This window comes from Papio anubis, chromosome 5 (assembly GCF_008728515.1).
Source record: "Papio anubis isolate 15944 chromosome 5, Panubis1.0, whole genome shotgun sequence".
Taxonomy (NCBI): domain Eukaryota; kingdom Metazoa; phylum Chordata; class Mammalia; order Primates; family Cercopithecidae; genus Papio; species Papio anubis.
Window position 1 is genome coordinate 36,695,411 of NC_044980.1, and position 26,642 is coordinate 36,722,052.

General features: G+C 41.2%; 1 protein-coding gene and 1 non-coding gene across 4 annotated transcripts in view; both read left to right on the forward strand.

Annotated features, from left to right (window-relative positions):
* Positions 1 to 14,009, forward strand: part of LOC116275037 — a 23,317-nt gene extending 9,308 nt beyond the window's left edge. Inside the window, exons 3-5 of the mRNA XM_031666813.1 lie at positions 10,807 to 11,019; positions 12,326 to 12,385; positions 13,553 to 14,009. Of these exons, the coding sequence (XP_031522673.1) occupies positions 10,807 to 10,931 (125 nt within the window). The 3' untranslated portion in view covers positions 10,932 to 11,019; positions 12,326 to 12,385; positions 13,553 to 14,009. The remainder of the gene's footprint in view (positions 1 to 10,806; positions 11,020 to 12,325; positions 12,386 to 13,552) is intronic.
* A 360-nt stretch (positions 14,010 to 14,369) lies between these two features.
* On the forward strand, positions 14,370 to 26,401 carry LOC103885037. 3 transcript variants are annotated; one of them, XR_004183693.1, is made up of 6 exons: positions 14,370 to 14,412; positions 15,651 to 15,838; positions 16,277 to 19,536; positions 21,856 to 23,362; positions 24,998 to 25,157; positions 25,564 to 26,401. It is a non-coding gene; the product is annotated as an uncharacterized LOC103885037 (transcript). The 3 variants fall into 3 exon arrangements; XR_004183692.1 differs by having other exon boundaries at positions 14,404 to 14,487; XR_004183691.1 differs by lacking the exon at positions 14,370 to 14,412 and having other exon boundaries at positions 14,420 to 15,838.
* Positions 26,402 to 26,642: the final 241 nt, after the last annotated feature.

The window sequence follows — 26,642 nt, forward strand, 5'->3', positions numbered from 1 at the left end:
TTATCAATTCTCCCAGAGAATGTGTAATCATTGAAATAAAGCTTTTGTCTAGGAAAGAAATAACATTTTCAGCCATTACTTTTTTATAAGTTTGCACATTTTACAATTCCTTTTCTTTTGGAGGCTGGGCCAATTGGATGTAGCCCTTATGTTCTTTGCTAGAATGTTTTGAGAGGTGTTTCCCCAAGTTTGTTCCTTAAAAAAAAATTTTTTTTTTTTTTTTACTTTTAATCGACAAATGATAATTGTATGTATCTGTGGGGTACAACATGATGTTTTGATACATGTATACATTGTAGACTGATCAAATTAGGCTAAATAACATGCCCATCACCTCAGATACTTACCATTTCTTTGTGATGGGAGCATTTAAAATAGTTCTTTTAGCTATTTTGAAATCTACAATACCTCATTATTATTAATGGTAGTCACCATGCTGTGTAATAGATCACCAGAGCCTATTCCTTAGGTCCAACCAAAACTTTGAGTGCTTTGACCAACGTCTCCCTTTTCCCACCTTTTTCCTCCCTCCCCCTGCCACCCCTCCTACCCTGGCCCCTGGTAACCACCATTCCAGAAATTCAACTTATATGAGTTTGAGTTTTTTAGATTCCATTTTTGATTCAGCAACTTTTCTCAGGTTGTTTAAGGTTTGAATGCTGCTAGAATTCATGCAGCTGTTTGTTTCTTTGCCTGTGTACTTCTATCATGAGCTGTTAGGCCAGCCCTGGGAGCCTGGTAATGACCACAGAGCCAGGCAGCAGAGGGAGCAGATAAACTTGAAACATTGGGCTCTCCAGGTGACAGGGATCAGGAGTTCTGAACCCCTAGAAAAAAACTCTATCATGGAGAACTCAGGCCCTCTATTTGATGACTATAGTGGGGTGAGTATAACTTAAATTTAAGACTTGTGAAAGAATCTTTGCAGACTGGCATGTTGTTTCTGTTTTACAACAATGCAGAGATTTATAAACCGGTGAAACCATGTTGGCCTGCTCTGGAATAAAGCTGGCATTGTATCTTTTAAGGCATGTTTTGAGGGTTCTATGAAGTGGTTTAAACCAAAGCCACAAGAACAAGAAAAAATTTATTTTGAGATAAATCTTCATAGACTGCCGACTCCTAGAATTTATGTGCTAAAGATGCATACTTTATTCTTTTCGACAATTAAGTGGTTTAAAAATATTCTTCCTCATGGTTCATTGAATTTCAGGTTCAACTAATTTTTAACAAGTGCAAAATATGTACTAGGTACTCTATTAAATATTCGCATATATATTTCTCATCTAGTGAAATGTAGTGTTCATTAAATATTATGTTACAAAGATCAAAGCAAGAAAATGATTAAGATATGGAATGACTTGTTTTATATCTGCTACATGGTTTGCATAATCTTAGTTTGTGTAACATGGTTGCTCATAATCTCCCTAGATGTCTTTTGTGGGTTTGATACCAGATTTAGCATGATTCATTTACATTCAGATGATGGCAAATCTCAGAGAAGAAAGACTGCAGCGGAGCATGCATGGGATGTGAGTTTTTTTCTTTTTGATTGAGGGACTGTTTCATCAAAACATTGTTTCAAACAGATGTGTTCTAGTGTTTACTGAAGGGAGAATTCAAGCCAGACTGATTAATTAGCAGTTAGTCAAGCCATTTCGCTGCTCCTATCTGGGTAGGCTGGAGATTATGAAGCTGTCAGTAGGTTATAGTCAGACAATGGAAAAAAATGACAAACAGCAACTAAACCTCAGATCACCAAGCTAGGGTGTAAAATACGGTGTTCTAACCACTCTGCGTAGTTTTTTATTGGAGCATAAGTTTTTATGAGTGGGTGTGATAGGACTAAGGCAGAGGTTGGCAAACTTTTTCTGCAAAGGGGCAAGTAGTAGCTATTTTAGGCTTTGTGGGCCATATGGTAGTATGAACAGCTACTGACTGCTTTAGTGCTGTAATTGCAGCACCTGTATGGATGGGTCTCATTTTCAGAAAGGTCGGATTAAAAATTTAGACTTGCAAAACACAGATTAGAGGTCAAATAGTGCTGTAATTTCAGCACTAAAGCAGTCATAGACAACATGTTAACAAATGAGCATAGCTGTATTCCAGTACATCTTTACTTATGGACACTAAAATTTGAATTTGACATTTTTATGTGTCATGAAATAGTGCTCTTTTAATTTATTTTTAGCTATTTAAAAAATGCAAAACATGTTCTTAGTTCATCGCTGCACATTTAGACCATAGTTTGCCAACTCCTGGACTAAAGCAAAGAGTCTTGAATCAGTGCTAGGTCTGGTTCTTTTGATTTTTTTTTACATGAGATTGATTCTTTCTAAATCTGTTTCTGTATTTGTAAAAATGGCGGATAATAATAGTTGCACCATCCCTTTCCAGGATTGTTGCAGGATTACATAAAGTAATGGATTTAAAAGTATTTCGAAGAATGTGAAGTGCCGTGCTGACATAAGATACTGGTTGTATTATTATTTGTGTCAGGAATGTGTTTAGTATAAGTAGCCCAGAGCTCGATTAACAACGGCTTAAGCCATAAAGACATTTGTAGTTCACTTACCTGGATGTACCAGTTCCCAGGGTTAGTGTAGTGGCTTGATGATGTCATTAAAGACCTGATGCTTGCTCTTTACATTCTGCTGATGTCCCTGTGTTGGTGATGCCTCTTTTCATAGTGCAAGATGGATGTCATAACTCTCAAGAGTCATGTGCTTACAGTACGATGTCCCAAACAAGAAGGAAGCAGGGAATGGAGTGAAAAGAGATCTGCTTCCAGGCCTCTCTCTCTCTCTTTTTTTTTTTTTTTTTGAGACCGAGTCTCGCTCTGTCACCCAGGCAGGAGTGCAGTGGCGTGTTCTCAGCTCGTTGCAAGCTCTGCCTCCTGGGTTCGCGCCATTCTCCTGCCTCAGCTTCCCGAGTAGCTGGGACTACTGGCGCCTGCCACCATGCCCGGCTAATTTTTTTGTATTTTTAGTGGAGACAGGGTTTCACCGTGTTAGCCAGGATGGTCTTGATCTCCTGAGCTCGTGATCCACTTGCCTCGGCCTCCCAGAGCGCTGGGATTACAGGCGTGAGCCACCGCGCCCAGCCTAGGCCTCTCTTTAATCAGATAGGAAAGTCTTTCCTAGCATCTCCCTAGTAGCCTTCCCTTCACATCTCATTGGTCAAAACTGGTTCATGTACCTGTCCTAGACCAATCACTGGCGAAAGGAAGGAGGATTGATGTGCCTGGCTTGTAGACTAACCGTGAATCAGCTTCTGGGACTGGGGTACAATGCTGCCTAGACAGTCGGGGTTCTGCTAGCGAGGAAGAGGGAGGAGAAGCTAATAGTGTGATCACATTATTATTTTTTCTCCCATTACAAATTGTATGTCTGGCATCAGGTTGGGTGAAGAGTTGATGAGCTAATTTTCTGTGAATACTCCAGGTGCCATACAAGGTGTCCACATGGGCACATAATAGGCAAAGACCATGGTAGTCGGCTGGCAGGGTCAGGCTGCGAGTTGAGGCTGCATCAGGATGGAATTGACAATCAACCAGTACCCATCTCAGAAGGAAGCAGAAGAAGGGAGGAATCTGAAGGTCATCTGGATGTGGCTTCTGGAACATACTAGAGAGAACCAGTTTAATCCTCAACTATTACACATGATGATAACATGCTCCACAGTCATTTTTCTGGGGAATCTCGTCATTGTAAAATCCAGAACTGTAGGTGCCTATATAGGTGGGTCTCATTTTCAGAAAGTTCGGATTAAAAATCTAGACTTGCAAAACACAGATTAGAGGTCAAATAGTCTGAAGTTTAAACTATTATTCATTTTATGAAATAATTTATCTTAACATTTGTTTAAATTGTAACATAATTGGTACACTTTAAATGATTTCATTGATGAATATATGATTTCCATATAATTTAGTTTATATACTGTGTGTGTATACACACACACGCCCACACCTATTGCATTGTATTGAGTTAGGTAGACCTATAAATTGATTAATTGAAAAATCATGAATAAAATAATCGTTTAGAATAAAATTTACACTAATATGAACTTAATTAAACATCTGAGTTTTAGGGTACCATAGCAAATGACATTTCCCAAGGAATTAAATGCCTATTCCAAAAATCAAGTCATACACAAATTATACACTTTGTTCATACAGGTCAAATATTCAGTGCGCATATTCCCACATTGTGTAGGATATTGAACCAAAGGTCCCTCAAAGCTCTAAGATTCTTTTATTATGTAAGTGCCATTTGACCTTGAAGTTTCCTGCTTTTCTTAAATACTACAACTTTATGATTATGGTAGAATTATCTTTATATCCAAGTTCTAGGCTCATAGCTCACAGTTCGTTCATTCACCTATTCATTTATTTGTTCATTCATTTTTAAAGCCCATATGTGATCCCACTCTTATGGAATTTATGGCCTAGAAGAGATGAACATTAAACTTGTGTGTAATCATACTGATGAATACATAACCCCATGTAGCTTAGTGATCTGAAGAAAGGAACACTACACTAGGTAAGGACATAATGAAGGAACCTGATCTTGACTGGGGATCAGAGAAAGCTTCTCGGAGGAAGCAATGCTTGAGCTGAGAGCCAACATATGAATAGGAGTTAATTAGGTGAAACAGTCTAAGTGAATTGGAAAGAGCATTCCTAAGAGAGGTACAGTGTGTGTGGTAGCCCACTCGTCCATCCATCTGTCCATCCATGCATCTGTGCATCTGTGCGTCCATCCATCCATCCATCCACCCATCAATCCATCCAGTTTTACAAAACAGTACAGTACCAAGTGATCATAAAGATGCAAACAAATAGAAATCATCTGTGTTTTTTAAGTCTGTAAGTCCATTTGGAAAGACTAGAGAAGTACACTGGTAAAAAAATTCTTAGAAAATGTTCAGAGGTTATTTTAAGTAACAGTAGATGTGAGACAATTTCAGCAGTTGCTCTTGTTCTTATGGGAATGGGATTTGCAGCTCTCCTGGGCATCGACCTCACTCTACTTTTTCCCCATGAGAAAGGTACAGAGTGTAGAGGATAAGACTCAGTTGCTAGCAGCATAACCATGCTTCCATGGGAACTGCAATTTGTTATTAAAAAAATGAACAAAAATCTTGCATTAACAAAGGAATTTGTTTAATTTGACAATGAATTACTTTTTTTCTAGTGCTTTTAGGATTAACCAAAAAGCAAAATTCATTTTTTAAAATGGGATTTAAATTAGTATCTATTCTATATAGACTTAATCATCTCGTTGTGACTTCCCTGAATATGGTTGCTTATATTGAAATCGGGGTAGTTGGGGCTCACTTGTAGTGATTAGCAAATTATCCATTTACATTTGTTATCAGGTTAATGGTAAATGTTCCAATGAGTTCACAGAATCTTGGCATTAAATTTATAAGTGGAATTGAGCTTAGAGGTCAATCTAGTATAACTCTCATTTTACACAAGAAGAAATTGAAAGCCAAATAGGTTAAGTGACTTGTTCAAGCCACTTAAAAATTTATGTCCCAATTCACTCCATAGACTTTTGTGATGGCTGTATAAGTAAACTCTGTATCTAGGATCTTCTAACTCTACGTTCAGTATAAGGGGCTTTGGAGTGTAATTCTCTGCACTCAAATCCCTGCCATTTACTAGTCTTGTGACTGGAAAAATTATCTACAGTTTTATCATCTATAAAAGAGGATAATAATTGTACCCCTCTCACTGTATTGTTATGAAGATTAAAATGCGTGAGAAGAGCCACGCTTGCAGTAAATGCTCAGTAAGTGCTTTGCCATGTGTCTTGCTTTGATCAATAGGAAGGATGGAAGTGACTGTGTGTCAGTTCTGAGTGAGACTTCAATAGGCATGGCAAATTTCTTCTGCCCTTTGGTGCTCCTGGACTCAACCATGTCCTGGGAAGTCACTCATCTTAGAGAAAAGAGACATGAAACAAATCTGAACTATTATGACTGATGTCACCATGAACATTCTTGAACAAGTCTTTTTTTTGTGGACATATGCATTCATTTTCTTCAAGTATTAACCTAGGAGTGGAATTACATTAAAAGGGGCCAAACGGTTTTCCAAAGTGGTTGTACTATTCTGTACTCTCACCAGCAATGTATGAGGGGCCCAGTTGCTTACATCCTCAGCAGTGCTTAATATTGTCAGTCTTTTTAATTTTATCCACTGTGGTGGGTGTTTGATGGTATCTCATTGTTGGTAGCCTACTGAATTGAAAAAAGTTTCTTGTTTATTTGAAGATTTCTAATACTAGCTTCTAGGTCCTCTGTTTCACCCTGAAGGAGGGCTGCACAAAGTTTGACTAAGCCCAGACCCAGTCTTGTCACTCAGCCTTCCTGGTCTACGCTACCAATTGGAATTAGTCAGACCAGGTACCACATAGCCCAGAAACACCCAGCCAGTTCACTGGGTATTTATTGAACCTCCCAGGTGGTTTAGAGGCCACTGCTCAGAGGCCAAAGCTCAATTCTCCTAAGTGGCAAATGTATCTGTGAATGTGATGTAGAGGTATTGAAGATCTTTCCTATACTTCCCATGTATTTAATGAACAGCAAAAATTCTTACATTTTGGTAAACTAAAATCACATTGTTGTTTTGTAGCTCACAGAGGAAAAGCCTACTCAGGACTTTGCCTGGGATGGACAGCATGGAGATGTTATGGTAGTTGCTACAATAAACTTTCTAAATCTTTCTGTCTTTCTGGTCCCCTTTCTACTTTCTATTTCTACTTTCCCCTTCTTCCGTTTTTCTCTCTTCTTTTTTTCCTCCCCTCCCTTTTCATTTCTTTGTCCTTGTTCTTCTTTCATCAGCTGAACAAGAGTTTAACAAAACATCTGAACACATACGAAATCATCAGAAAAACACAAATTTCTGGAACATTGATATATGCCCTAATCTTTTCTGAATTTAATGTAGAACTGATTTATATCATATAGAATTTTAATATGTATATTATTGAGTTCTACTTTGTCTTGTTATTATTACTTCATGTAGTTCTTTCCATATTTCTAGATAACCCTAATAATTGTGATTCCTAATGGCAATAGAGTACTTCATTGTATTATCACATCAGCCTGCTGAGCCATTTCACCAAACTAATATGCAATATTCTGTTGTATGAAGGTAGCCATATTTATTTGACCCATTCCCTTTTATTAGACATTTATGTTACTTCCTGTTTGGAGTATTAATAATAATGCTACAGAAAACATCTATAAAACATAAAAACATTTTAGGCTGGGGATGGTGGCTCACTCCTGTAATCGCTGTACTTTGGAAGTCTGAGGCAGGAGGATTATTGGAGCCCAGGAGTTTGGGAATATCCTGGGTCAACATGGCAAAACTCCATGTCTACAAAAAAATACAAAAATTAGCCATGTGTGGTGGCAGGCACCTGTAGTCCCAGCTACTTGAGAGGCTGAAGTGGGCTACGCTTGAACCTAGGAGGCTGAGGCTGCCAAGTTGTCATCAGGCTACAGCACTGCAGCTTGGCCTACAGAGCCGGACCCTGTCTTAAAAAAAAAAAGGAAGACGATGTGCTTTTACATAAACCTTTATTTGCATTTCTGCTTATTTTCTTAGGATTAATTTCTAGATGTAGAATCTCTGAGTCAAAGGGTGATGAATGTTTTAAATGTTCTTTGCCACCTAGCCAATAACATTTCAGAAAAGCCCAACCAACTTTGTTCTTAAAATTAATGTATGAGAATGCCTGTTTCATGGGAAATGAAAACATTTTGAAAATATTGTATAGTTAACAAAAAAATCTTTATTTTTTAAAATTACAAAGCAACACCTATCACCTGTCTGTTGCCAAAATTCAATCTGAATAGAAGTGCATGATTATTTCTTTAGATGTTGGGATGAAAGCTGGATTATCTTTTGGGACATGCCCTCTACTTTGCAGGTTTTACAGGCAGTGGTAGATGCTGTTGAGTCAGGATCTGGGTACAGTCAGTGACAGTAGTAGGATTTTTTAGTGTGTCTTTGTCAGCAGTAGTCAGTTGGTAGGTCTTCTCCCATCCTCCCTTCTTAGTGGTCATTAGTGCCGTTCTCTAAATCTTTCTGGATCTTTGACTTTCAGGCACAGAGTAGGATTTCACTTCCTGGCCCCCTTGTCATTGGGTGACTGGTGACTGGGCCATGTGACCAGTTCAGGGCAATAAGATATGAGTGGAGATGCTGTGTGTCACCATTAGATCAAGCATTTAATTGCCAGTTCAAGGCTGTGCAGAACTTTCTTTCCCTCCGCCATATGCCTGGCAATGTAGGAATTGGTGGCCACTTTCTCAGCCTGGGTTTTGGAGTGAGGAGTAAGGAGTGGTCCCACCCTCCATCTCACCCCCCACTGACCTGAGATGGATATGTAGTAGAGTGAGAAAGATGCCTTTTTTTTTTTTTTTTTTTTTTTGCCATTGAGATTTTGGGAATGGTTATTACCTCAGCACAAGCCAGCCTGTTCTGACTGTTATTCCTTCTCCTGTTTCCCTTCCTTCCAACCTATGTGGCTAATACACCCCTATCTATCCTATAGTCATAAAGACTTTGCCATGAGCCTGATGGTTGAGAGTCAACAGAAATAGACTTGAAGCTCATGTATTACATAGCTGACATAAAATGCTTATTATCTACACTTACCACTTAATTTTATAAACTATATATGACATTAAACAAAAAATAACTACTTTTGTTTATTCAGAAAGGTACAAAAGCAATTAGACTGTTGGTTGCAGGACAGGAAGGCAGAGGGCAGGGAGTAGGTGATGCTGGCCAGCTCACAGAGACTGATGTCTCACCAGGCTGGGCTGTAGCTGGTCTAGTCTGTAGCTTTAAGCTTCCCAAAGTAGTACAAAAAGGCTTAGGCCTTTATAACTTAAAAACCTGTCAAAAGAGTTTTCCTCCATGTGCACAGATAGGCAGGGTGTGTGTGTGTGTGTGTGTGTGTGTGAGAGAGAGAGAGAGAGAGAGAGATTGTGAAGAAACTATTTGCCAGTGGAAAATAATGCCCCCTTTTAAACAAGCTGAAAATGTCTTGATATAAGGCAGTGTGGTCTTGCTCCGCTGTTTACAGAGGAATCCTTTCATGCTGCCATGATATATGGAGGCTTTAAACCATTGAGATCCTTTATGCTAACAGACCATTTGTCTTGGATTTTCCAGGTTTCCAGATTGTCTTCAAGGAGTACACCATTGACTCTGAAATTAGCTATTGTGTGGACAGATATATTACAAGTCTCTAAATTATCATGTTGCAGGAACTTGTCATTCTAACACTTTAATGGAGTCTAGCTCTGTGTCAGCCCTCCCTCTGTCCTGAGACTTTGTCACACGGGTAATTCAGATGTCGGTGTCTCTGCCCCGCTTCCTTGCTTTTCATTAGGATCAACATTTCCACCTCCTGTTTTCTAGTTATCTTTCTTTTTGTTTCTGTGATACTTTCAAACCTGGGATTTTCCCTTAAGGGAAAAGTGGGTCTTTTGCTTGGGAAGCGTGCTTGTCTTCCCCAGTTGCACTCCAGAGCCTTTTCTTTATTAGTGTGCTTTTAGGCTTTTGGGGAACTGAAACCTTTTGGTTGCTGAATTGTGTGTGTCCCCTACCATCACAGAAAAGAAAGAATGTGTGTTCTTTCTCTTTTAATGTCAGTTAAAGTCATGTTTAGAGAATGCTTGAGGACTTCCCTGAAGGATGCCTCAGGATGGCACCAACCCACCAGATGTAGGCACTCTGGGATGAACATCTTTCTCCTTCTGGAAGGCTTTCCTTCTAGCCCAGTGGCTCTGGTAGTTTATCGTCTGCATCAGAATCACCAGGGTCGTTGTTATTGTGCAGATTCTTGGGTTATACCCGAGATCCACTGAGTGTGAGCCTTTTAGGGCTGGGACCCAGGAATCAGCATTGTAACAGGCAACCCAGGTTTTGAAGCCCTGCCTCCTGGCAGATCTCTCACTGTCTGCAGAGCATCTCCTAAATAAGCATCTCACTTCACCTACAACAAAGCCACTGACTCTACTGTCTCCACAAGGCCTGGAGGGAAGGAAGGTGGCTCCCTCTCTCTTCTTCCAAAACTCTCCTTTGGAGCTGGGCCTGTTGTCCTCGAATGAGAGGGACTTGCAGGAAAGCCAGTGAACAAGACTTAGGAAATGCACAAGGAGTGAAACACAGAGATGTCAGAGCCTCTTCTGGCCAGGGATGGTGGAGAACCATGTAGTTTTCTCATGCATTAGTCCTCAAATATTTATTATGTGCTTACCATGTGCCAGACACATGGTAAGCATTCTGTCCAACCTTGCATTTCCCTTCTTTTTGTCAGATACAAAAAATGAAGCTGAAATGTAAGTCCCAAATGATCACCAAATAGGCAGGACCAGCAAAATTATTAGGAGAATCAAGACAAATTTCCGGCTTTTTCTGTGTGTGCTTGTGTGTGTTGTATGTGTGCCTCTGTGTGCTTTTGTGTCACACGTACTCATGTGAGTTAGATTTTATAAAATAGCTTGTGTTTTCCAAGCGTATGTATATACTTTATTTATTTTATTAGTTCATTCAAGCATTTGTTTATTCATTCAGTAAAAAGCCATTCATTCATTCATCTAATATCTATAGTAGGTCTGCTGTGTGCCAGTCTAGTTAGTAGGTACTAGGGATACAATGATGAGCCAGACCAAGTTCTTGCCCTCATGGAGCTTCTATTTCAGAGTAGATGATGCTCTCATATGCCTATTGAATACCTAGATGTTGTTTTGTAATTTCCTTTTCTGTAGGGATCATCGTTTCAACAGATTGCCAAGTAGAGCCCAGGAGCCCTGCCCCCTGCTTTCCTCCTTCCTCGTTTCACAATGTCTTTTTCAGCAAAGATGCCTTTCCAGACATTTCTTTACATGTCTGAAATATTTATACACAAAACTGGGGAAGATGAATTAAAAGTGTGAACTCTACATGGCACTGAAGTCTAAAGAGGAAGTGAAGCTGTTCAGGTGAGGGTTTTGACTAGTTCCCATTGGGAAACCCCTTTCAAGCAAAACCTTCATGGAGCAACACACTTCAAAGAGGTTCCCAGTGATGCCGTGTTTAAAACTTGTTAATTGGACCTAATTGCGAACAGCTGCTCAGTTTAGCCACTGTTTGGGTTGGCATTCACCTACCATAGATCTAGGTCATCTTTTTGTTACATTACATTCATATTGGTATCGTAATATATTTGTTATAATCTTAGAATTTGTCACCATCCAAAGGATTATGAGATAATAAATAAAAACACGGAGACAACATATTTGTCAAGCCCTGAGGTCACTGCCAAGTACAAAAGCACTTGAGAGCAGATGCCTATTTGATACACTGTGTGTAGTCATGGCATTTCACTCACACACGTGGGAAAGTTTCCAACAGCAACAAAAAATCTGTGGTGTTTGCTGGAAGCACTGAATGATCTTTTATTGTCCATTTCTTCTTCGTTTAACTATTGCCTTTTAATGCCATACATCACAGAAACAAGGGGGAGACTAATAAATAATAGTTTATTAGGTGAAATTGCTATTGGATCTAGTTTTATACAATATTCATGTTTCTTAAGAATCACTTGGGGGAACAACTTGTTGGTTAAATGTGAAGGGGTGATTTGGAAAATATTTAACAAGTGATAAGGCATGAGCACTGAGCAATTAGAAGGAATACTGGCCGTAGTAACCGGCATGGCCATACTCAGGCATACTTGTTGTGTAGCAACCAAAGTGTCTATTACAAGCAAGTTATCACTAAGGGTAACTAGAACATGATCCTGCTGGGATTCAGTGTAGAACATGCACGGCAGAGTTATCTTACTCTAGGAGTAAGAGAGCCAGGGTATTCCTACCAACTCCTGCCCATCACTGGTTGAAGGCAGTCCTGGCATGCAAGTGGCTAAATGGGCTCTGGAGGTCTGGGGATGCCTTTATGCAAAGAAATGCTGGTTTGGCAACTGGAAGTCAGACTACTGAGTACTGAAGTGATGAGTGCCTAGGGGTATGGGCGGACACCAGCAGTACCTGCTATGGTGGTAGGGGGGCGTTTGAGGATGTTGGTGGGGCTGATCATGAAATATTTCTCTCTCTGCATTGGGCATGTCAGGAGAAATAGCCTCCCTGAGGTTATTTGAAATAAATCGATACTCAAATTACATCTTATAGATTAAATGGGATTGAGGGGGGAGCATTTAATGAAAATGGTGATGGTATTGAGAACAGTGTAAGCAGTTAACACTAATTTGTTCTTCTGTGTGATAAGCGTGGCTTCTCCTTTTTCCAGATGAAGACATTGAGGATCAGGGATGTTGAAATACTTGCCCAAGGATGCACAAGTGGAATGGTAAAGACAGGATTTGAATTCTCTTTTTCTCTCTCCCTCTCCCCTCCAACTATTCTGTTTCAACAAAGATTTGAATACTTACTATGTTCTGGGCACTATTTTAAGCACCACATAGCAAAGAAACAATTTTGGTCCTTTTCAATCCTGATAATCCCCCATCCCTCCCTTAAACGTTTTTCCTTCCCCAGGTCCTTCCCTAACTTTTGTGGGGCCCTGCAAGTGTAAAAACGGAGGCTCATATACCATACCTCAATATTTAAAAGTGATAAATCAAGCTGGCAAAGTGTTAAATAAAAGATGCTCCATCCTCCTGCCTTGATAAAGACACTTGTGCACAAGGGCTGCAGTGCACTGAAAATCTGTGGGGTCTTGGAGCACCATGCAGGAATGTGGTGGCTCAGAGGGTGTGAACACCTAGCCCATGGCCTGTGGCCTGTCCCTCATCTCTTCCCACCCTGGCAGTCCCACATAAGGGAGCGGTACACATATGTGTGTGGACATCCTAGCCTACACATCCAAGCTGTATCCCCACAAACAGCACCCCTTAGCTTAGGGGTGTGTGCACTGGTGGTGTGACCTGCCTTGAGAGAAAAGGCCTGGAGAAAGCTCTGGAAGTGGAATTAAGATCACTTGGACAGGGGATTCAGGGTCTCTGGTACCCAAGACATAGTCCAAAAGAGGAGATGCAGGCTGCAGGCTCCAGGTGGGTACATCTCTGTGCCCCTGAACTCTTCACCCCATAGGAAAGGGCACAACCAGAGGAATACTAGGGTCCCCCCTTTCCTGGGCCTAAGAATAACCCTCCCCATTCTATTTTCTCTGCCAAATCCCACTTTCACATGTGGATATGTTTTTGAGATGTGGCCTTCTGAGGATTTTTATAAAGGAAAATGTGGAAATCAAACACTCTACTTGTTGAACAGAGAGCAGGTCCATTGAGGTGGGCAGATGGTAGGTGTCACCGGAAGTGGAGGAGTGGGACTGTGGAGAGACCTGCTGGGCTCTCTGGGGCTGCATGGACTTCCCTGCATTCAGCAGCTCTAGTCTACAGGGGGAGAAGCTATGCTGTCCCGGCCCTCGTCTTGAGACCTTGATGGGTTCATCCCAAACCTCAGGGAGTGGCTGCAGTTTAGCAGGATCAGCTCTGCTTGCTGTTCACTTCTCCAGCCATGAGGACGGCAGCTCTGGATAGACGTCTAAAGCACACAAGAAAGCAGCGCTTCCTTTACTGGGCCAGATTCTCCTGGGGGAGCAGACAGAAGCCTTCCAACGTGAGCAGTACGTTCTCATGCCAGTGTGCATTTGCCTGTCTCCCTTGGGGAAGGTAGGTGGTTTAAATTCTTTATTTTTTAAGCCTGCACAATGTGATAGAACACTATGGGAGACAGTCCTCGATGTTTTATTCTTAAGAAAATAGGAAAGTGTATATACATTTCCCTTCCTTTAAATTCTATTCACTTCTCACTTTGTGTTAGGGGAGGTACTGAGGACTGCTGTTTTCATTTGCTTTTACTTTTAGTGTGGTGTTACTCAGAACCACTAGGGTATATCTATTAATATATCTGTATCTACATCTGTATCTATATCACCTATATCCATATCTGTCTATCTATCTATCTATCTATCTATCTATCTATCTATCTATCTATTTATCTATCTATCAATTATCTATCCATCTATATTATCTATCTATCTACCTATCTAATCTATCTATAGATAGATATATGAGAGAGGATTTTGTAAGTTTTTTTTTTTTTTGAGACAGGATCTCCCTCTGTCACCCAGGCTGGAGTACAGTGGCACAATCATAGCTCACTGCAAGCCTCAAACTCCTGGGCTCAAACGATCCTCCAGCCTCAGCCTCCTGAGTCGCTGGAACTATAGATACACACCACTGTGACTGACTAATTTGTTTAATTTTTATTTTGTAGAGATGGGTGGGGTCTTGCTACATTGCCCAGGCTGATATCGAACTGCTGACCTCAAGTGATTTTCTGCATCAGCCTCTCAAAGTGCTGGGATTACAGGTGTGAGCCACCGCAACCAGCTGGAAGCTGGATTTTTTAATGTTTCAAAGTAGAGCAACTGGGGTCACCCATTAGGTAACACATCCCAACACCTTTTCTCCTCTGAACGGCTCCCATGTTCATATCTCACAAGGTGCTCCGTGCTTCAGGATGTCTCCCCTGCTCTTTAGCCTCCTCTTGCTACACGGGCCAAGGGCACTGTTTGATGTTTGCAGCTTGTCCTCTTGCCTCCCTTCAACCCTTCAACTTATCTCTTCCCATTTGCATTATCCCTGACTAGGTATGTTGCTCATACAGACTCACAAGGGCCAATGTTAAAATTTCAGGAATGTTGTGAGCCACTTATTAAATACAGCCATTATAAAAGTGAAATGGCCTAAACTGACATTTAAATAAATTTCATTAAAAACAAAGTTAGTAATAATGATACTCGAAATTCATTACTTTCAAATTGTTTTACTGTATGTTACTATTGTCTATGCTGTTGGCGTTATTTCTGTCTATTGTAACTGCAGGGTGGAAATAGTATATAACAGTGTGCTCTGCTATGCCCTTTTCCCAACTGTGTGTTTCATGATGTCTTGTTGGAGCTTGAAATCAACCATGGTTGTAGTATTTATTTCATGTAAATTGGTGAACATTATGAATCAGGAGTCCCTCCCTTACCCAGAGAGCCTGTTGTTAACATTTACCAGCACACCGTGATCTGTAGCTCTCAAATCCTTAGATCAGAGTTTCTCAGTTCTAGCACTATTGACATTTTAGGCCAAATAATTCTTTGCTTTTTGGGGGGTGTCACATGCATAGTGGAATGTTGAGCAGCATCTCTGGATGCTAGTAGCTTCCCCTCCCCAGTTGTGACAACCAAAAATGTCTCCAGATGTTGCCAAATGTCTTCTGGGGGATAAAGTTATCTCCACTTAAGAACCACTGGCCTAGACAACATTATTCTTTAATGTAAATGACTTGTTATTCTTCCCTTTTTAAACTTTAACATGCATCTGACAAATATTCAGTGCCCAGTATGCATGTAAATACAATGATGAACAAGATAAGCATTGTCTCTGTCTTCATGGAACTCCAGTCTGAAATCATGGACTAAGCTGGAAATATACTGAGTATCCACTAGGACTAGAACATGCTATCTGCATGCTAAAGTGCTCAGTAGGTGATCTTGATCTTTATTTATTCCATAACACTAATTGCAACATTGTATAATGTTTATGTTTCCCCTTCAGGTGACTGTTGTCTCCTGGGCACAGGTAGTTACCAATAGGGGAGCCCCTCAGGAGATCACTGGTATATCTAGGATGGCAATTAGCTTCTTTAATATGACAGCCTTATGACAGCTGGCAAGGAGCTGCAATTGGAAGGAACTGGAAGTCACACCGAAGCTCATTGAACAAGCATGCCATGAGTGCCATGAGTAAGTAGTTCCAGCTGATGAGCTTATCAGGGGGTTGCCAGTGGGGGGACTGCCCAGGGGGAGATGGAATGGGAGACATAGCCAGACCTCAGAAGGATATGCAGCTCCTGTGAGGACCTAAGTGGAGCTGAGTCAGCATGGCCCTGGTGAGCACACAGCAGGCATTGATCAGCCACAGACTTCAGTATTGAGACCTTCTAGGGTGGGAACTAGATGAACTGGAGGACAGACCAGGAACCTGCACATATGAATCATGTGGGCCAAGGACCTTCCTCCCCTTTCCTACCAACATGAAGCAGACCCTTCCCCCAGGGGTCATCTTGGAGAAACATGGGAAAGTGGAGCGTGGTAGGCGACGAGGTGCTGCAATACCAAAATATCCAGAAGGCATTTAAAATTATTGGACTAGATGACATGTAATTTTCCTTCTTTACTTAGTAAAGTGAAGGACCCTGGAGAAAGATTTGATCAATTATAGAAAATAATGAAGGTACATTTTCTCTGTGTAACTAAATATAGGGTAAGTACATTTTGCATTTGCTAAAATTGTCTTTGCTCTGCCTCTGCACACATGTGGGCACCCGCGCACACACACAAATGGCACTTCTAGGAGTTCTTCCTTGCCACCACCTCCTCTCAAGAATCAATGCTCACGAAAGCATTTGTGAGAAATGTGGAGTTTACTGTGGAGTTTCAAAGGGAAGATGATGGAGGTTTCCCTGTAACTCCCACAACAAACAGATTCATATTCCGCTTTGATACTGTGTTCATCATTTCCAATATGTACGTTTTTCCTAGTTGAGTATTTGATATCTTGGAAACCAGACTCTGTCTTGCTGTGTTGGTGTGTCATAGTCTAATTGGCAGCACGTTTCCTTTGGTAACAATACAATGGTAACAGACAATGGTGTGTCTTATGTTGGTGACTTCTTATATTTGTTAAAATCTTTTAAGTCTACTGCTTTGCAGTCCTTCCTCAACTGCAAGCAGAGGCTTCCCCACTGAGGAAAGTACAGGCTGGAGTCCGACCATCACTCGCTATCTCCACCATTCACAAGCCAGGTAACCCTGGGCAAGTTACTGAAGGGTTCGGGGCTTTGTTTCCCCACCTGTGCAATGGGGATAATATTACTAACTACTTCATCGGACTGTAGTAAGAGTTGAATGAGTTGATTCATATAAAGAAATTGGAACACTGTCAGGTGGTGGTGACTTCTAGAAAAATAGTTGTTCTTACACGTGTTATCTCTTTAGTCCCCTCCCACACAGGTCCTGCCTCCTTTTACCTGTTGCTTTTTCTTTCCTCCCTTATTTTATAAATAATACTTCAGTGACCACTGTTTGCTATTTGAACACAACTTTGAGATCTCTCTTCTCCTTCCCAAATGGCTTACCTAAGTATTTACTCCAAACAAATATGTTGTCTTTTAGAGATACTCTGATAAGTAAAGATTGCTGTATGTAGTAACATATTTTTATCATTATTTCTGATGCATCTATGGTAGATGCAAGAGATAGTAAGGTATGAACTTGACTGGAGCCGAGCTAGGTTTTTGGGGAACATTAGGAGATGGGATGGAAAAAAGATAGGTTGGAGACAGATGGCACTTGAAGAATCTCCCCTTTGAAATCTTTGGTAAAGTCTATGATGTGATACCTCTCCATACATCTCTTAAGAGACTTTGTATTTTGAAGATAGCCTTGAATGCTAGGGACATCACACCAGTTAGCCCATACAGGGTGGAGAGGACTTTCACCCTCTTCAATTCACTGTGTATGGATGGCAATGTTTCTTCCCACATATGTGGCTGGCCCTAGGAGACAAGTCAGGCGATGTGAGCTGTGGATGTGAACTGAGAGAACAGTTGGGGCTTAGGTGAAAAGTGGAGATTCAGGAACTCTTCAGATATAGTGGCCTTAGGGAAAGATAGATGTATTAGACTATTCTTACATTGCTATAAAGAAATACCTGAGACTGGGTAATTTATAAAGAAAAGAGGTTAAATTGGCTCATAGTTCTGCAGGCTATACAGGAAGCATAGTGCTGGCATCTGCTCAGCTTCTGGTGAAACCTCAGGGAGCTTTTAATCATGGCGGAAGGGGAATGGGGAACAGGCATGCCACAAGTTGAAAGCAGGAGCAAGCAAGGGAGATTGGGGAAGGGGGTAGGTGTTACAGACTTTTAAATGAGCAGGTCTCATAACATCTCACTCACTATTGTGAAGATGGCACCAAGCCGTGAGGGATCTGCCCCCATGATCCAAACACCTCCCACCAGGCCCCTCCTCCAGCATTAGGGATTACAATTCAACATGAGATCTGGGTGGGGACACACATCCAAACTATATCACTAGACACTAACAAAGAGACACCCGGTCCATCTGGGTTCAAGGTGTGCCACAGGCCTGCATGTCCTCCTAAGTTTTTCCAGACCCTTGGTGCCAGAGTTCAAATGGCTGCAGTCCTGGCATATTCCTCAGTGAGACTGGACAAAATAATCCACTCCTGCAAATGGAAAATTTCTTCTGCGTAGGGTGAGCACTTCCAGCTCCAGAAATGAAACATGCTAAAGGCAGAGTGTGACTTGGCATGGGGTGACCGGTTTCCCAACTGATCGGTCCTCTACCCTGTTAGTTCATTTTGCTGACCATCTTGTCCATAAGAGCAAAGAACTTTCTAGCTGGTCACCTTTGCAACAAAGTAAGAGTTTTTGAAAGAGGATTTTAAAAAATTCTTTTTTGGTTTATTTTGGGTTTAATGAGTCAACACTTTATTTTACTATGAGTGTTTATAACCAAACCTAAATGTATGTAGGATCTTGAACTTCCCCCACAACTATTTCCTATTTGTTCCCAGAAAAATTCCAATGCCAGATTTTGCCATAGCAACCAGAGGCAAATATCAAGACAGCAATAAAGAACAAGCTGGAAAAGGGTTTCCCTACAATGTGGCTTGAGTTTCTGTAGGGCATTCCATCCTCCGTGCGGAGCCCTGGAAGGCAAGAGGGGGCCCTGCGGTTCCTTGTGGGGGGTCTGGTAGAGTCCAGCTTTACCAGCATCCAGGACCCACTAGGAAATGTGTCTTTCAGGCAGCTGGGCTAGGGGCGGAAGAATCAGCTTGCCTGCTCCTCGGGCTTGGCACCTGTTGTGTGTTGATCTTTATTTTTGTATGTCAATTTTTCAAAATTAAGTGTATTGAGTTATTATTTTTTCATCATGCTTTTCCTCTGAGCAGTTTAGTAAACAAGCCTGTTGTGTATTTCCTAATTGTCCCCTCAAGTGCTCTTTGGAAGAAGGCAGTGCATATATATAAGTAAGAAAATGGAACCAAAGAACAGGAGACTCTTCCAATACCTGCCCACGATGTCCCTCATTCTGTGTCCTTCCTTTTTGTCATGGTTGTTGTGGTAATGTTAGGAAGTCCCACTTCTTGCCCATAGGTAAAGTCATCTCACTACATGATAGCCTTCTTGCTGAAAGAACTAGTTACTTCAGAAGTTACTTCAGAAGTTTGGATTAGCGATGTGTTGTTAAATGTTTAATAACTTGCTCACAGACATAAAATTGCTTTGATTTGTAGAGCTGATTTGCTGATTTCTGTGGTGTAAATCCTCCCACCATGGCAGATTTCTTTTTGCCAGAGTGACCTCATGAACGTGGAACTGGACGCAGATGAACACATTTAACTCTCATGCACTGGTAAGAGCTGGCTGCCCCACACCGCTGGTTCTGTGGACTTAGGCCTGGTTTCTCAACTTCAGCACTATTGACATTTTGGGCAGAATGGTTGTTGGTTATTGGTAGCTGTCCTGTGTATTATAGGATGTTTAGCAGCACCTGTGGTTTCTACTCACTAGATGCCAGGAGCAACCCCTTCCCACTAAGTTGTAACAACCAAAATTGTCTCCAGATTTTGCTAGATGTCTCCTGAGGGGCAAAATCTCCCTTAGTTCTAGGCTATTCTGCATTGGTAGTGCTTAGAAGGTCCATTCAGCAGGCAGTAGGCCTCCATTGGTAGCTTTTCCATGAACCACTCTGAATATGCACCCAAACAGGTTCTCTCTTGGCATTTTGGATGTGGTGCATTGGTCTGTTCTCATGCTGCTAATAAAGACATACGCGAGACTGGATAATTTATAAAGAAAAGAGATTTAATGGACTCACAGTTCCACATGGCTGGGGAGGCCTCACAATTGTGGCAGAAGATGAAGGAAGAGCAAAGGGACATCTTACATGGCAGCAGGCAAGAGAGCTTGTGCAGGAGAACTCCCCTTTTTGAAATCATCAGCTCTCATGAGACTTATTCACTATCATGAGAACAACACGGGAAAGTCCTGCCCCCATGATTCAGTCACCCCCAACTGGGTCCCTCCCATGACACATGGGAATTGCGGGAGCTACAATGGAAGATGAGATTTGGGTGGGGATACAGCCAAACTATAACATGTGGTATTGCAAAACACTGAAGGTGTGCTTCCTTGGGTAGTCTTGAGAAGTGTCATGCTGTAAGGACTTAAGGCACCAAAAAATTAAGACACAGCAGGGCCACCAGGAGAGCATCAGTGTAATTCCACTGTAGGATATATCCTACATCCGTTATAGGATGGATTTTGACAGACTGCAGAGGTCCCTTAGGCAAACCTTTCCTTTGTATGGGTGAGAAATAAGACTCAGAGACAAGGTGTGACTTGTCCAAGGGCAAGATGTGGATGTGCTTGGGACAGTCACAGGGGTGTTGTGGTGAATGCTGTGAGACGCCTGTGTGACATACTGGGATTTAGAACTGACTCCAACTTGTAGCCAAATGTGTTTTGTGGGCTTTTCAATGTTGGGTTTGGATGGGTATATTTTGATGTCTCCCTGTCCCCTACCTCTCTGCCCCTTTGGAAATATCTGATCATGAAAACCATATTATAATGAGGGACTTCTGTTTCGGATAAAACTATTCCCTTCAGCTTCAGGAGTGAGTTGATTATTCACATGTTCTATTTAGGGGGTTTAAGCTGCTAGTCTTCAAAGAATAAATGCTGAAGGTTGTCATTAATTCCTCTTTCTTTCCTCCCACATCTGCTCTGGGCCTTCTCATTGGTGTAGTATCTCAGGTTACTTCCAAAATAATTTGAGAAAAGGATTTATGGAAGAAGCTAGCTTTCCAGTAGAAAAGTTTAGATGACAAGATTAATGTGATAAGAACTAAGAAAGCCCTTCCTAGTTTTCATCGAAAATGTGTTTTTAATGCCCAGAGGTGCCCAGTCAAAAAGGAAATATTACAGAAGGATTATTTTCATCAACAGAGTTCTCGGGCATTGCAAGTTCCAGTGTAATTAGGGAAATAACATATGAGTACATCGGTACACTTCAGATGCCAATACGTTGGGCTTAATGAGGACAGCAAGTCTGCTTTTATTAGGGGATTGAATAAAAGTGAAAGGAGTGCTTGAAAAGAATTGGTAATTTTGGATGGGATAATTCATCACTTCGCTCCAGATCAGTTTTTCACAGTAAGAAGTGCTGGCTCTTCAGAAAATTTGGCACAACCAAAGTTTATTTTCACTACCTCCTCCTTCTCCCATTGTCCTTTGTCACCCCCCCAGCAGGTCCACAGTGATTCTGCAGGTCATCCCTGTGGGCCCTGCCCATTCTTTTCCATCAGGGGCTGTCTTACATCAATCTTTCAAGGTCTCCTTAGTGATGTAGGCCAGTTGGGTTTTTGCTTTCTTTTCTCAGAGGACAATTCAGCCTCAGCATCTTAGTCTGAAAGGATTCATGCAAGGGTGTCAGATGTTATACTAGGCTAAAAGGGAGGTATTTTGGGTTGTGGGGAGCACTTAATGCAATCCTGTATGACATTCCCTACTCAGTGATGTTCAGGCTCCACAGACCAACATGGAAAGGGCTTAAGGGAGATGACAAAAAAATCTCTTCTTCCGCAAGGATTTTCAGTTGATCAGTTTTGTTACTTTTTTGTGATGAAACTATCTGCACTGCAACTAATGATTTTTTTTTTTTTTCCTCAAGGTGGAAAAGGTAGGAGCAACAGCTTTCAGTTCTAAGGATACATCTAAGGATACATTCTGTGGACCTTCATAAGCTCTAGGAACTAGGGGGGCAAGATTGAGGAGGAAATAGAGAAAATAATTTGCTCTATAGTATTTTCCCCCTGAGCTGCCATCTGGGGCCTTCAGAGCTTAACACTGCACCCTTGCACTGTTGCACACACCACAGGAGCAATACCAAGAGATGTCAAACATGAGTGGTATTGGTCACCGGAAACAGCAGATTCCAAGTAGCTGCCTCACCAGACTGTTCCATCAGAAGATTCATTTGTGCCAACTACTTCTTTGTCATGGGTCCTTCCTGGTTCTGCAACACAGATGTGGAAAGTGAAGAGAACATGTCATTGGATCCCATTTCTAAGAGTGGAAAATATACAATTTACCATGGGATGTTTAAGATATTAGCATATTGTTCACCATGTGTATCCAGAGCTTTAGTAGAAGTAGGTTGAAAGAGCAGTGCATGTATACATGGTGCTCCTCATTGTCAAATACTGAAGCCTGTTTCAGGCTGGGTTTGGGGGCTGGGAGTACTTATGGGACAAAGTCTGACCCTCAGTCTGTAGGCTGAGTGCCTTCTTAGTGTGTTGGGACTCAGGATCTATTTACCCTATCTATACTCACAAGCCTAATTCATTAATCAGGATGACTTACTGGGCTGTGAGACCTTTGAGGACAGGACCTTATACCTTTATCTTGTGCCTCCCATGCCTAGTATAGCACCAGGCATGTAATAAGTTCTTCTTAAAAAAGTATTTTACAGCTTTATCAAGGCATACATGATGTAGGATCAACTGCATGTGTTTAAAGTTTTCCACTTGATGAGTTTTGATATATGTCTATACCCATGAAACCGTCACTGCAATCAAGATAATGAACACATTCATCAGCCCTAAAGTTTCTCACGTCCCTTTGCAAGTCGCCCCCCTTCCTCCCATTGTTCTCAAACAACCACTATTCTGCTTCCTGTCACTACAGATGAGTTTGTGTTTTTCTGGAATTTTATATAAATGGAATCATACAACATGTACTCTGTTTTTCTTTCTGGCTGTTTTTACTCAGCATAATTTTCTCAAGATTCATTGAAGTTCTGTATATTAATAATTTGCTACATTTCATTGCTGAATAGTATTCCATTGTATAAATCATAATAGGCACCTAACAAGTGTTTGTGGCTTTACATTGATTTGAAAATTAATTTTTAAGAATATAATTGGGAGAAAAGCAGACAATGGGATACCACTCTATTCTTGGTGAGTGGGTTCACTCAGGAAGTGGAAATAGGAATCAGGAGATAATTTGGCATGGTAGAGACTTTTGTTGTCATTCAATATCTATTTTTCCTTCTTTGTTAGTACTGGAGTACCTGAGTTTTGGCTGGGCACAGAACTGTCTGGAATACAGACTACAGTTCCCAGCCTTCTGTGCAGTTCTGTGTGGCCATGTGACTAAGTTGTTGTCAATATGAGGTAAGCAGAAGGGGTCTGTAAAACTTCTTAAAAGTCTCCTTGAAGGAAGAGGGATTTCCTCTTCTTCTTCCTGTTCCCTGTTGTCTGGAAAGTGGCTGCAATGTCTGGAACTCTGGCAGCCATTTTGGACCAGAAGAGACCTTGAGAATGGCGGATGCTCATAACAGAGCAATAAAGTAGGGCAGGTCTGGGCCCCTGACACCATCGAGTGCAATGGCAGACCTGGACTACCTCCCTCCAGGCTTCTCAACTGATAAATATAAATTTTGATCTTGGCTGGGATGCCTGTATTCCCAGCACTTTGGGAGGTCGAGGCAGGTGGATCACTTGAGGTCAGAAGTTCAAGACCAGCATGGCCAGTATGGCGAAACCCCGTCTCTACTAGAAATACAAAAATTAGCTGAGTGTGGTGCCACACACCTGTAATCCCAGCTACTCGGGAGGCTGAGGTAGGAGAATTGCTTGAATCTGGGAGGCGGAGGTTGCAGTGATCCGAGATCATGCCACTGCACTCCAGCCTGGGATACAGAGCAAGACTCCATCTCAAAAAACAAACAAACAAACAAACAAATAACTAACTAACTAAATAAATTTTGGTCTTGTTTAAACCACTGCTGTTTTTGTGGGGGTTTTTGTTTGTTTCTTGCAGACAAAACAATTCTAACTGATACAGTTAGTAAGATGGAGTTAGTTAGAACAAGAGGGAGCTTAATGTTACTGGAAGATCGTTTCCATCATGCTAATATGTCCATTTCCAGTGTATGGATGTTACTGACTAGAAACCTAGTATCAACTGTTAGAATCTCTTTTCATGAGTTCTGGAAAAACCCTGACAAACCATTCTTAAAATTCCCCTTTTCCCAATCATGTAACTCAAGCCCCGTCTATTTGTAGCCATCATTAACATTTTAGACTTCTTAAAATTACACTTATTTTACATTTATTGACTTTTAACGTGGTGGCTCTGTGGTGGGATGTGGGGTTAACCTAACATCGTTACAAAATTTACAAATCATAGTTATGGTGGTTTATTTGGAAATGTTTTCTGTAGATGCCCAGTCTCATTTATTACATATGAATTTTTGTTATGTTTAATCCCTAGTGTTGGTTTGGCTTGTGACTCTCATTTTTTATTTGAAATATTTCAAACATACATAAAAGAGTGTATGTCCAGATGCCATTTATCTAGCAAACATAACTCTGTAGAACAGTAGTTGCCAACTTTATTTATTAATGTAGCAGCGGAAGCCTTTTTGCAAATGGCATCCTATGCAGAAGCCCAGTATATAAAACATCTCAGAGCTTCTCTGGTTGAAGCAAAAATGGAGGGCTTGGAGCCTTCCTAGATTAAACCCCACCTTGGCCACCCCTTTCTACACCATGGTAGCCCCTGAAATCTGCTCACACAGCCTGATGGTCCTGTGAGCACAGCTGAAAAGCACAGATTAAGAACAGGTTCAAGAATCAGAAAGCAAGCTAAACACGGTGATCAGATCAGCCATAGCAGGTGATCCGGTGTACAAATATTAAAGCCCATCCGTTTTATTCATAGAGGAGCCTCTGAGATTCTCATTCAGAACTCTGTGCTCTTATGTTAGCCACAATTCTAACAAGCTTTGCAATCTGGTTTCTCAGTCATGGAAGAATAGAAGAACAACTCAGGAGGGGAAGAAGTCAGACATAGCCAGACATGGCTGCTAGCAGTTCCACCAATGAAAGAGGAGACCAGGATGTTTAAAACAGGCAAACACAAAGTGTGAAAAACTAGAAGCTAAAACTTCTGAGGTCGTTTAAGGTAAATGTAGTTCCCTAATGTATTCCAGTGGGTTATGAGGGCATGATTTTATATATTTACATCTAGAGAGAGAGTGTGTGTGTGTATACATATATATGCATAAATATATATGTGTATATATATAGATTTAGTGAGTGTGTGGTTGTATAAAGTATGTGTATACATAAATACATAAAATGTTTGTATACTTATAAATATATATTATATATGTAAATAATATGCATATATACATATACAATATTTTGCTTAGTGGTTATAGTGATGATTCTGAGAAGGAAAGCCTCATATTTTCTGTTAGTCATTCTGTTTACAGTAATAACAATAATACTTACTGAAACAATTTTTATGTGCTAGATACTGTTCTGTTTTGTGTAGTTAATTTATTTACTCTTTCTACTTTCTGAAGCAGGGACTATCATTATCCCTGGAAGCGGAGAGAAGTTCAGTCCCTTGCCCAACATCACACCGCAAGCATGCGTTGGAGCTGAGATTCAAACCCAGGCATTCAGGGTCCAGGGGCGATGCTCTTAATATATTCCATATCTTAGGAGAATTTCTCCTATTTAAACAATAAAAGTGCAAAAATCTTGTGGCTAGCGAAAATTTTCAGTTGTTTGGAAAACTTATTTATCCAATAAGTGGGGAACTCACTTGTCCTCCAACAATTCTGGATAAATGAAAGAACGAATTGAACTGAGACTGGTATCCGGGTCTCCCAGTACTTTGTAGTTCCTATCCATAGGGCTTGTCAGGAAGGCCACAGGGAGGTAAACTAACTCGAGCAGGTCTGAGTAACCAGAAACAATCCCACATCAGACTGTTGGCAGTGGGAGTGGAACACTCAGAGCTGAACCGCGTGCAAGATGCTTGCATTTTCATTTGCAATGTTGTCATCTTCCTCATGGCTCAAGAGGTATTTTGGAGTTGACATGAAGGCTACTGTAATTTTTAGAGGCTTTTTGCTTTCTGGCTTGTATTTACATATTGTGGTAGAAGAGTCAGAAGACTTCAAGCTTCAAAAGTGAATCTTGTTGCAACTTACGAAAGCACCACCCAGGCTGAAGTGCAATGGTATGATCATAGCTCACTGCAGCCTCGATTTCTCAGGCTCAAGCGCTCCTCCTGCCTCAGTCTCTGGAGTAGCTGGGACTACAGGCACATATTACCACTCCTGGCTTAAAGCCTGGTAGTTTCTTGTAGGTAGGATTCATAACTAATGTATTGCCATGTCACATTAGCACATAGGAAGGCTTCTCATGGTATAAGGTCCAGACATTCTGAAGGATCACTCCCAACCCCTCTGGCATCCATATCCTAGAAACATCTGACTTACTATGCTTTTTTTTTTTTTTGAGACGGAGTCATCACATCCCAGGCTGGATGTGTCAGTGGACGTGATCTTCGGCTCACATGCATGAGCTCCATCGACCAGTCCCGAGGTTCAACGCCATTTCTCTTCTGCCTCAGCCTCCCAAGTAGCTGAGA